This window comes from Calonectris borealis, chromosome 2 (genome assembly GCF_964195595.1).
Source record: "Calonectris borealis chromosome 2, bCalBor7.hap1.2, whole genome shotgun sequence".
Classification (NCBI taxonomy): domain Eukaryota; kingdom Metazoa; phylum Chordata; class Aves; order Procellariiformes; family Procellariidae; genus Calonectris; species Calonectris borealis.
In genome coordinates this window covers 132,447,266-132,458,561 of record NC_134313.1, presented here as the reverse complement: position 1 = coordinate 132,458,561, position 11,296 = coordinate 132,447,266, and the positions used below count along the sequence as shown (strand labels likewise).

The 11,296-nt window shown below is 48.5% G+C and overlaps 1 protein-coding gene across 1 annotated transcript; it reads left to right on the top strand.

Annotated features, from left to right (window-relative positions):
- Window positions 1-7,567: 7,567 nt before the first annotated feature.
- Window positions 7,568-9,320, top strand: PRR15 (proline rich 15). The gene has a single exon (XM_075140754.1). The coding sequence runs from the start codon at window positions 7,568-7,570 to the stop codon at window positions 7,934-7,936; it is 369 nt and encodes a 122-aa protein (XP_074996855.1). The 3' UTR covers window positions 7,937-9,320.
- Window positions 9,321-11,296: the final 1,976 nt, after the last annotated feature.

The following is an 11,296-nucleotide window of genomic DNA, read 5'->3' as shown; positions in this document are numbered from 1 at the left end:
AATACCATTGGAACTGGACAATGGATGTAGAAGTTACTGAGGAAGGAAGAGAATCTGCAAAAAAAAAGAGAAACAAAGAGCATGAGTGCAGATATTGTCTCCTCGGGAAAACTTTTTAAAATGAAGTTACAAAGGAAACACAGCTTTGGGCTCAACTCACTGCTCCGTGAGCTGATGTCAGTTTAAGCTACAGAACAGGTCTAACAGAGCACAAACCTGGGTGAATTGGTACCACATTCATTTTATTTCTAAGCAAGAGGTAAGACTACACTTTCCTATACACTTAACAGTCTCAAAGCTGACACAACATATGAGCTTAATGAAGGAGACAGAGCTGCAGGGACACTTGGCCTGAGACTCTGGGAAGGAATATAGCAGGTTCAGGATCTCCCCTGAAACTAGGTGCTTGAAAGACCTGAGCTGTGCGTTACTGTCAAATTTAGGATACAGGAGGGAGGAGGGATTGCGGGTGTAGTATTGTGCAAAACTCTGGTCTTAGTAAGGTCTCGGACATGTGCTGGGAGTGCCTGGGATAATAAATAGGTGGGCTGAAGGAAGGCTTAAAGTCACATTGCAAGGAGGTGAAAGTGAAGGCAGGTGCTGACAGCGGCTTGCACAGCACGTGGAGCAACTGTGTCTTCTCTTTTATGATCACCTCAAACACTGTGCGGTGCAGACCTGTACAAATGAGACACTGCGAGATGATTAACTGTTTGCACAGGGCCCCGCCTGGACTAACATGTCCGGAGGGGGAGCGTTTTCCTAACCCAACTAGGCTCTCTGCTCTCTCTCCCCCTCCCTCCCATCTGGAGATGAAGACAGCCGGCAGTCTCTTCTGCTGTACCTTCAGCTGCTGCCAGTATCGCTTTCCCCCCGACACAGTACAGGCGGGGCAAAAGCAGCCTGCTCCCCTGATCCTGCTAATGGCTGGGTAGGTACTGCCATGCTGTCTGAGAAGAGGCTGGAGAGGACAGAAAAGGAGATGGGGATGGGAGGAAGGCTCACAGAAGGGTCCGCAAGCGGGCACTTCTCCAGCTGTTCAAGCTCCCCAAAGTGGCAGCAGCTGGAGAGGCTACAACATTTTCCCTCGATGCTGCACTCTCCCCAAACCTTGCTCAAAGGGCACAAACCGCAGGAGCCTGCCTGGTTACTACCTTATTTCTTTATTGACAAGTACAGACTCAAGGTCTGCAGAAAAGGGAGGAAGAAGAATTGAGTGCCAAAAGAGCCCCCTGCCGATAACCAGGAACTGATGAAAACTCTGAGTAGGAAAGTAATTCAAAACACTTATACAAGAAGAATGCCATCTAACTGGATCTTCAAAGCAGAATTACATTGCTATATCCCCTCCAGCTATCTAAAGGGAATGAAGAGACTATAGGTCTCAGGAAGATAAGAGTGAGAGCATCAATACGTTTTATGTCCTTTAGCTGTAGAGATTAATTCCTTGATTAAAGTAACGATCACAGTTAAGATTCAGAAATCTGAACCTTAGGGAACTATGATTATTGCTGAATGCTCTGGGGCTTGCAGATTTAGGACATCAGTGGGTCTTCCATGGGGGCCATACTTTACATTATCTTTCTCTGAAGGCATGGTATTCTGGATATAATTATGCTGATGCTACAGCTAGAGCCAGGACTGGGAGTTCAAAGCTGAAGGACCTGGATTATTGCAGGATGTCGTAAGGACTGCAGTTAGGAAAAAAGCTTGTGTCAGTTGGAGCCAGTGCTTCATAAGCTACAATAGAAATGAGCAGCAGGTTATAAGTAGAGAAACTGTCAGGGTTCAGTTTACAGTAGACTTGGGGATGTCAGGAACCGAACTTACCACTGGAAGCTGCCTTCATTGCAGGGTTCTGCAGGACCTGACAAGGTGGGGGTCAAAGTATTCTCTCTTTTCTTGGAAGTATGAACCGTTTGTTACTACTAAGATGAAGGTTAGAATGAGGAGTAGGGTTAGCTATAGGGTTTGGAACTGTAGACCTTGAAGAACAAAAATTGCTGCTGGCAATATTTGAAGATACCTTATTTTCTGTTCTACTATAGGGCAGGTATGGGTATGACTAACGTGCATGAAGATCCGTATTATTTACATTTACATTATTTACATGCTGCTGCCCAAGAACATTAGGAGACTGTGGTCCATAGGTGTTCATAACAAGGTAACAGTTAGGGTTAGATTAGGAATCCAAATATTGAGGAACCTGTGTTGTTACTGGATACTGCACAGCCCTCAGTATTGGGACTAGGGCTGATGTCAATAAGGGACAGTTATTTATGGTGGGTTTTTTGTTGTTGTAGCATGAGTCTTACAGTTAAGGTAGGAATAGGGATAGACTTTGGAAATCTAAAGCCTAAAGAACTGAGTTATTACTGAAGTTGCAAGAACTGCAGTGTGCTGGTATCAATAATGATCAATTCTGTCTTTCTATTCAGTGTGTGGGTTCTCTGCTTAGGAGTATGGATATTGGATGAAGTGCTTTTTTGCAAGGCCTGCAGAGCTTGGAAGGGTACTGATCTCAACAGTCACAAATATCTTTGGTTTTACGTTCTACTATAGGAACATGACCTTAGTTTTATCTCCAGATACTATAAAGGTGAGAGAGAAGAGGAGGTTTAAAATTTGGGATTCAAAGAAGCAGACTGAGTTTGCTGCTGGATATACATAAGAAAAGGGCTGGTGTTGTTAAGTACCTACACTCCTCTATTTGCTTCTGCTGTGGGCATGAATTCATGAGATAGAAGAAAGGGCTGGTGGCTGGTCGGGAACTGAAAGTTTGAGGAGCTGTGTTTATGGTCTGTTTTGATGAAGTTTTGGGGCTTCGTTATAGGTATAGGTATTGTTAAGGTAAAGTTTCAGAATCTGTTGTGTTCTGAGACAAATTGAGTAAGGGAGCTGAACTTCCCGTTGAATGAGGATGAGCACTAGCACTAACACATGCTAACGTCTTACCTTCCACTAGAGGACTAGTTCCCTTCATAGAGCCACTGTTAGGGCCCATGTAAGCAAGGATATTGTCCTCACTAATGTAGGAGGTAAGATTAGGAAAGACTACATCTGTGTCACTCAATAAAATGGAGTCAAGGACCTCTCCCATGCCAAGCGGCGCAGACTTGCCCTGTCCACATTACACTGTACCTAACTGAGGTCCCCTCAGGGGTCCACGGTGTCACCTGTGGGCTTTGAGAGTACTTTTTTTCCTAGAGGCACTGAATCAAAAATTGTGATTTAGCACCTGTAATAATGCAAGGGCTGTGTTGCAGCCCATCAAACTGGTATTTTCATACCCTGAGGCTGAGATGCATGTCCTAGACTGTAACATGCAGAGTGGTTGTATATTGAAGTGTTTGAGGGTGTGAAACCTATTGCAATAAAGCTGGAGGACTATGGAGGGACACAAACTGGTGTAGTTTTGTCCATTCTGCTTAGGGGGAATAATTCTTTGTTCTTACTGCCTCCAACAGTGGGTATTAAATGACATAGGCCAAAATCATGTCAGGGAGCCACCGCTAAGGAGAGGGCCAATTCACCGGGTGCAGGGTTCAAACTCGCTGCCTGGCTCTGTTTTTTTGGCAGGTCAGACATAGCCTGGGTGTGGACGCTGCAGTCCCACAGCCTTAAGCAGCAGCCTGGTGTCAACAGGGAAAATGTTCTTCCCCTTTACAAAAGGGTTGGAGTCCTTCCCATGTTTATGGTAAAGGCTAAGGTTTGAGATGCTGCTAGCACTTGGAAATCTAAAGCTTAAAGAGCTGAAGCTACCAATGGCTTTTTCAGAGTAGACAGCCTGATGCTGATGGGAGCCCATTCCTTGTGCGGTCTTTTCCTGTACACAGGGGCCCCTTGCTTAAAATTAAAGTGACATTTAGGCTTTGAGAGCTAGGAGTTTCAAGAACTGATTTTAATGCTGAATGCTAAAAGGCCCACTTGTGCCAGCAGGTATGTGTTGCAAATTTTCTTTCTAAGGACCAATTGCTCTGTTGTATGTCAGGTCAGGGTTAGGGTTTAAGAATCAAAACTTGAAGAATCAAGCACGCCGTTGAATATTTCTGGGAACATGGACTTAAGAAGAGCGCTGCTCTTTATAGGTGCCAGTGCTGTATGTTCTTTTCTACAGTAGCCTCAAACATGTCCTTGGCTCTAAGGTTAGCATTTGAGAATCACAAGTTTCAAAAGTCCAGTGTATTTGCTGGATGGTCTGGGGCTTCAGGGTAAATAGGAGATCTGATAGCAATATTCACTACTGCCCTTTATGCTTCTGAGGGCATCGGTGGGTCCCCTTCGTATAATCATAACTGCATTTAATATCAGGGTTAAAGCTGCAGTTGTGTTTTGGAAACCGAAAGGTTCCAGAGCGCAGGTGGACACTGCGTAGTCCAGTGTTGGGAAGGCTGATGTCTGCAGTGGATGGTGCCTCTCTTCTACTGCGAGTAGAGATGGGTCCCCTCAACACAATTAGGTAAGGGTGTGGTTTGGTAATCTAAGGTTTCCAGAGCCCAATTTCAACTTGAACACAGTAGGGTCTGCAAAGTTTGGAAAAAGGATGGTGGGAAGCGCAACACCTTTTTTTTCTTCTTTCTTTTCACTGCAGTAACAGTTCAGGTGTAAGTAAGCTTAGTTTGAGAACTGACCTTAAAGTTAGTCTTTGGGAATATAAATCTGAGAACACCGGGGTATTTCTGAATTTTGGAGAGCCCACAGAATCATGAAGAGACCCCATATTAATATGGTCCAATCCTACACAGGAGGAGCATGTTACAAAGTAGGAGAAAAGGCCCTACAGTTCTATTTTGCAGTGTATTGGGGCATCTGCTAGAATCCTGCACATCCACCCTAGCTGGGACTACAAAACCCCATTATTTTTTATCCTCTCCTCTTGCAAAGGGATAGAATTCAACTGCAGCAGTCATATTAAATGAGTATAGTAGCTAACTTCCATGCATTGAAAGAGTCACTGGGTTATTTTACTTTCCTTTTTATATCAGTGCTGTAAATCTATGCATACTGAAGGAATGCAACAAGTACTGTTGCAATAAGAAAGGGGCAGAACATAACATTTTCACTGTCAGAGTTGTTTTTATATAAACACTAACCTTAGTGACAATCTTGTGGAACAGCATGTTGTGACTGATTCGTAGCAGTGACTTCCAAATGCAGAGCAGGTTTTGCTGTTCTCCTGTGCAGCCACATACACATGCAGGCAGCACGCTCCCATGCGCACCCTCTCTTACAAAGCTTTCCAACCTGCCTGTCTCTTTTCAGCAGACCCTGCTGTCAGTGCAGTGTCAAAAAAGACAAATCTCTTACATCATAAGATTCTTTGAAACAGGCTGAACCGAAAAAAACACACTGATTTGATGTAAGCTTGGCATTAGGTGAGCTAAGAGGCCAGGTCTATGGTAATCAAAATAATATAAATAAGTAATACAGTGGTAAATGTTTTGTATAAGCCTATAACCAGAATGGAAGCTATAAATGTCACCAGTAATGTTTTGTGAAAAGGACTTTTAATAATAGTATTTATCCTTATTTCTCCAGAAATTCCCTTTTTCCCAGGCAGTTTCCTGGGACACAAGATAAGAAGAGATGCTGGTGTTCTCTTTTTCCATAGATACAAATGAGTAGCATAGCAGTAGGTTATAGTCACTGGGAGAAACTTGACGTTGTATCTATTGCTATCCTTGGCCCAGCAGAGCCCAAGGCCCTGGTGCTGTGCATCTTAGAAAATGCTAGCTGCTTACTTGTTAGCAGGGAATGTACAGGCCATCTTTTCTCACTGCAAGTTACTGGTTTATTCCACAGGAGAGATTTTTTGCTGCTGACATCAGTTAGTATGATGATAGACAGTGTAGAGTGCTTTCAAGTGTGTGTGCACGCAGGCTTCCCTGTCCAAAACCCTCTGGGTTTGAAGAGAGCAATCTACAGAGTAATATAAGTGCACGCCCCTGGCTCCTCTCCTTCAGTAACCTGCATTCACCCGTTTCCATGTGTCTTATCTTTATGGGCTATTCAGGGAAGCTGCAAGTAGCAGAAGTTGATCTGCAAAAGAAGATGAGGCTGAAATACCACTGCTTTCATGAACTCCATATGATCATAGGCGTCCTTGAGTAACTGAATGTGTAACTGATCGAAGGGGTGTTAGGAATCAAATCAGTATTACATGGCATAGTTCTGCAAAGAACAAATCACCATTTTTAACACATAGCATGGCACAAGCAAATCTTTTTTTCCTTTCTGGATGAATAAAAAAAGGTAAAGGCATTTATATGGCCGTATATCATCACACAGAAATTCAAAGTCCCAATTCTAAGCCAGTTCAAGTATAAACCTTAGACGGCACTGTCTCTCTCAGCATGTCAGCTACATTCATTTTTTAAAGATGGGCAATCAAAAACAATTCTCGTGTCTTCAGGGCTACAAAATACTCACGTAGGCACATCTGTCATGTGCACCAACCAAACGCGTCACTGTTTCAGCCACGCTCGCCGACAACACCGCATCCACCGTTCGTAGCCCTGGCTTTCATGAGGCGCTCACGGTGCTGCCTCACCTGCACTAAGGATCCCTCCTCCCCCGTCTCTTCACCGCCGGGTGTCCCTTCGGGGGGACACCGACCTTCCTCCGCCCCGCAACCCCCTCCCTGCAGCCCCGAGGATCCGGCGCCGCACCGCGGGCCGGCCCCCCCTCCCTCGGCCGCCGCCGCTCCCCCGCCCCACACGGCGGGAGCCGGGCAGGTGAGCGGGAGCCGCCCCGGCCCCGGGGCCGGCCGGGCCGCCGCCCCGCCCACGGAGGCGAGCCGCGGGGCTGGCCGCCACCTGCCGCCGCTCCGCACAGCAGCCCGGCCGCCGCTCCCCGCCGCAGCTCCCCGCCGCCCGGCGGCCTCTTCCCTCCTTCCCTGCTGCGGCGGTGGAGCCGTAGGGGCGTGCGGAGGGAGGAGCGGCCGCGCTTCCCGGTGGGAGAAGGAGAGCGCTCCCGCAGCGGGCGGGCGGGCGTCCGCAGGTCAGTGTCGCCTCCCATACCTGTTGCGCCGGGAGCCGGCGGCGGGAGGGAAGGAGGGGGGGCGCGGCGCCCCATGGCAGGAGCCCCCAGGAGGTACGCGGGTTCCCGGCCCCGTCCCGCGGGGAGGCAGCAGCCGCAAGGTACCGGGCCTCGGGGTCTACCTCTGGGCCTGGAGGGGTGGCGAGTGCAGGGAGCGGGTCCCGCAGCTCAGCTCCGGGGCTTTATTTACCTTTAACTCTGTCAGCCGCGCCCGGGGAGGCGGGGTGCCGCTGCAGAGCCTGTCACCGGGGCTCGGTGCAGAGCAAAATCCTCCCCCGCGCCCACCCGGCTGCCTGTGCAAGACCTGTCCCTCCCTGCTCAGCAGCTCCCGGGGTGAGGGGCAGACCTCCCCCAGAAGCGCTGCTCGCGTTGGGGGGCTTGCCCACCTCCCCAGTGTTGGGAAGGGGCGTCCCCGCCGCCTTCACCTGCACCCGGCGGAACGGCGGAAGGGCCCCGGCGGGCGGGGTGGCGGCGTGCCCGGCTGCCAGCCCGCCCTCGCTCTTCCCCCCCCCCCCCGCAGGAGCCCGAGATGGCGGACAGCGCCGCGGCCACCGCCGCCCCCCGCGCCGGCGTGAAGGGCAGATCGTCGGGGCCCTGGTGGAAGTCGCTGACCAGCAAGAAGCAGCACAAGGAAGCGGCGGCCGCCCCGCCGCCCCCCGCCGCCGCCAGCGAGGCCCCCGCCGCCCCCCCCAGCCCCGGCGGCCGGGAGGAGCAGCCGACCCCCTTCAGCAGCGGCGAGGCCGCGGGGGCGGGCGGCGGCAACCGCCGGAGCCTCCGCGTCTCCCACTCGGGCCGCTTCAAGGAGAGGCGGAAGGTGCGCACCTCGCTGCTGGCCGACAGCCCCGAGGTCTTCGACGGCGGCGGTGCCGCGGGCCGCGCCGCCCAAGGGGGCGAGTAGCCCAGGAGGGCTTCGCCCGCGGAGCTGCGGCCCTGTGAGGAGCCGGCACTGGACGGGTGGCCGGAGCCCTGCAGCTGGGGTTGGCCTCGCTTGGCCCCGTGGGGGACATGGCGGTGCCTGGCAGCGGCCTCCCCAGCCCTGACCGGACACTGCGTGGAGCCCAGCACCTCCGCCAGAAGAGTGAACCGTGTGCTGTGTTACATGGACACTGCCAAGACCAAACCCCCAGATGTCGGGACGATGTGATTGTCTTAACAAAGTAACACCAATAAACACCCCACTCCCTGTACTGTGGTGAGCGGACTCAAAGGTGCTATCCCAGGGCCCACGCTGGGGTCTCTGTACCTTCCCCCAGCCCTTGCCGGGAGCCAACGTGCTGACTTCTCAGGCCTGTGACCCAGCTCCTCTCGGCTCTCCTGCAGAGGAGGCGCTTTGCTGCTCTCATCTCACGCGCTGCCTTATCGAAGGAACGGGGGTGCTCTTATCTATTTCAGGGCCGAGGACCTCCGGCGGTGCCGCACGTGCTCCTGCCCTGCCGTTAGCAGGCATGCCGTGAACCCATCCTCCTTCCTCTGCAGGGCTCAAAAGAGGTATCGTGAGGGGCAGGCGCTTGCATTCGCCTCTGCCCCACATCACATAGCGTTTAAATATGCGAAGGCAGGACCACGCTGGTTTTCTCCCTCTTACTGTGTAATGGTAAGCAGGTGTTTCAGAGGCTGGTCTCCCGAGGTTCTGTTACAGAGGGAGGCTGGTTGTTGTCTAGCAATTCATGCTGTTCACCCAGGGAATACGTGATTTTTGCGTAATTGGTGATAACTGGCATAATGAAGCTCCAATGAAGAAATTGTGTGATAAAATGTAAATACTCTTTTGGGAGACAAGACCAGCCCTGAAGAGCACGGGCAGGGTCCTAAGGTGGAAGTAGGCTTGGGCACCACTGGAAATGTTCTTCACTGTTTACTGTGTCCGAGGCTTGTGAAGTAAGGTTAAAGATACCCAGGATTTCTTTTGATAGCGAGATAGTGTGCTTTAACTCGGGCAGCTATCTGCTCCCTCTAATAGCTCCTGGATTTTTAGACAAAGTAAACTATAAGCCAGATTTGTACTGGTGGTGTGCCTTACAGAGCAAACTCAGCTAAAAACACTCGGCACTTACACATTTCCTGATAGTAGATGATGTAGCAACAACTGATTTATTTATTTTAAATGCATTCGCAATATACTTTATATTGTTAAAATGGTTTTAGACTTTCTGAATGTGAGATAAGATATTACATAGTGGCAGGGACTGAAAATTATTTCATAGCAGTCAAGTATTATGCAGTTATGATTTTGTTTCGTTGTAACTAATGATTTAATGTCAATTAAAAATAAAAAGTGACCTGAAAGGAAACAAGAGCTGAGAGCTGAATTCCAGGTGAAAATATGGATTAAACCAGTCACTGACAATCCCTGAAATGATGCAGTAGATGCTGGGCTAGTGCCCCATGGTTCAGTGTGTTTATTAATATATAAAAAACTTTGAAAGCTCCTGTGCAATAGACAATCTAGCTGGCTTAGGTACTTAGCGGTCCTTCACTCAGCTACTCCTTCAGACTCTGAAACCCAAGGACAAAGGGACTGTAGCATCAAATACATTTTCATAAAAGCTTTTTTTCCACCCAATGTGCAGACATATGCTTTTTCAATTTCATTTAGCAAAACTACAAGGTACTGGTTTTGGACTGCCTTTTTATGTTCCTGACTACATGCTGACCAAGCGAAGAGCTTGGGGGGTTGTGGGGGGAGCTCTTACAAGTTTCTCCTCGGAGATGCTTTTCTGATGTGCAGCCTCTTCAGTCAAGGGGCATCTGAAATCCTTCTGTTGAGAAGAAGCAATCCCAGCCTCGGATGAAGGGGTGTGAGAGAGAAGGATAAAAGTTTAAAAGCTGGGAACGGAGAGACAGATGAAGAAGAACCTACAGTTAGCCCGGGGTGGGGGGAAAGGAGGCAGAAAGGGGTGGCTTTGCTGCCAGGGTTGTCATACTACCTTTGGAAGGTTCGTATTTATTACAGGCAAGAAAATTCTGGGCCCAAAGAACCTTTTTTGTATGTGTGTGTCCAAAGTGGAAGAACAAGTAAGCAGACACTGCACTGGTGCATTTCTTACTCTATGTCTGGTTTAGTGTGAGCTCCGTGAGGGTCAGATCCTCAGAGGCCCGAATATGCAGTGTTCTATACATCTTATGCAGATGCTTTTCTGCATTTTTAATCCTTACACTGTCGTGAAAATACAGTTTCCTCTCTCCTGTACCTCCGAGCTACCTCCTTCTGCAGTGAACCTCTATTTGCTCTTTGGAAATGTCTCAGGTTTATTAGTTGCAAGTCTTTACCTAGGCACAAGATACCTACCAATTTGGGTTTTATTTGAGAAGAAGTCTGGTATGCTGTTCAGATGGCTGCTGTTAGGATTTGATATCAATACTGGTTAATGTGTGACTAAATATTAGCCATGTCTTAATCCTTGTGTATGGTATTTTCAGCCTGGAAATTTGGAATACAAAGTCAATAAATGCACATAAAATGACTCGCTCTCAGCCATCCTCCATCTTTATCCTGACCTTGAGCTGTGTGAAGGAGACGTAATTCTATCTTCCTGCTCAGTCAAATCCTTGCTTCAATGAACTTGATAGCAGCCACTGAAAAACTAGATCCATGAGAAAACGGGCTGCCTACCTCGTCTCACTTTCCCCACCCTCTGTGCAAGGGCCACGCAGCAACACCTTTAGGTTAGTGCAGACCTGCGTACCACAGCGAGGGGTGAGAAGCCCCGGTGGCTATAACCCACTTGTGGCGCAGAAATAGTCCTCTTGTTTCTCAGTCGGAGCATCAGATAAAGCTTTAAGTAATCTAAACACATGTAAATGAATTAAGCTGATACAGAAAAAGATGGCAGTTTATGGAGCATCTGAATTATTTTTTTTAACCCTTGAAATGGAGAAAGTTCGACCTTTCTTTTCTATTGGAGAATACTTGCTCAGTTACAACAATAGTGCATTTCTGTGCGCTGAATTATTAAAAGGCTGTCGGCATTCTTTATATAGGTATTTTTCTCATCTCCTTTATAAAGAACACGCATCAGAAAGTAAGTTTAGGAAATAGGGTGGCTGAGAAAGTAGTTGCTGTTTGTTTTTAAAAGGAAGCAGTGACATATTGACAAAGTAAATGGAAATAAGCAGATGAGGTTCAACCTCAGCTACATCAGCTGTAGTGAAATTTTCTTAATATTATTCCAGATACTACTAAGGATTGCAGGTTTGGGGCAAAAAATAAATATTTAGTAAATAGAGTGAACTTTTGAAATAAACTTGCAAAGTATAT

What these genes read in the sequence shown, in the direction of transcription:
- PRR15 (XM_075140754.1), top strand. Translation starts at nt 7,568, where the DNA reads ATGGCGGACAGCGCCGCGGCCACCGCCGCCCCCCGCGCCGGCGTGAAG.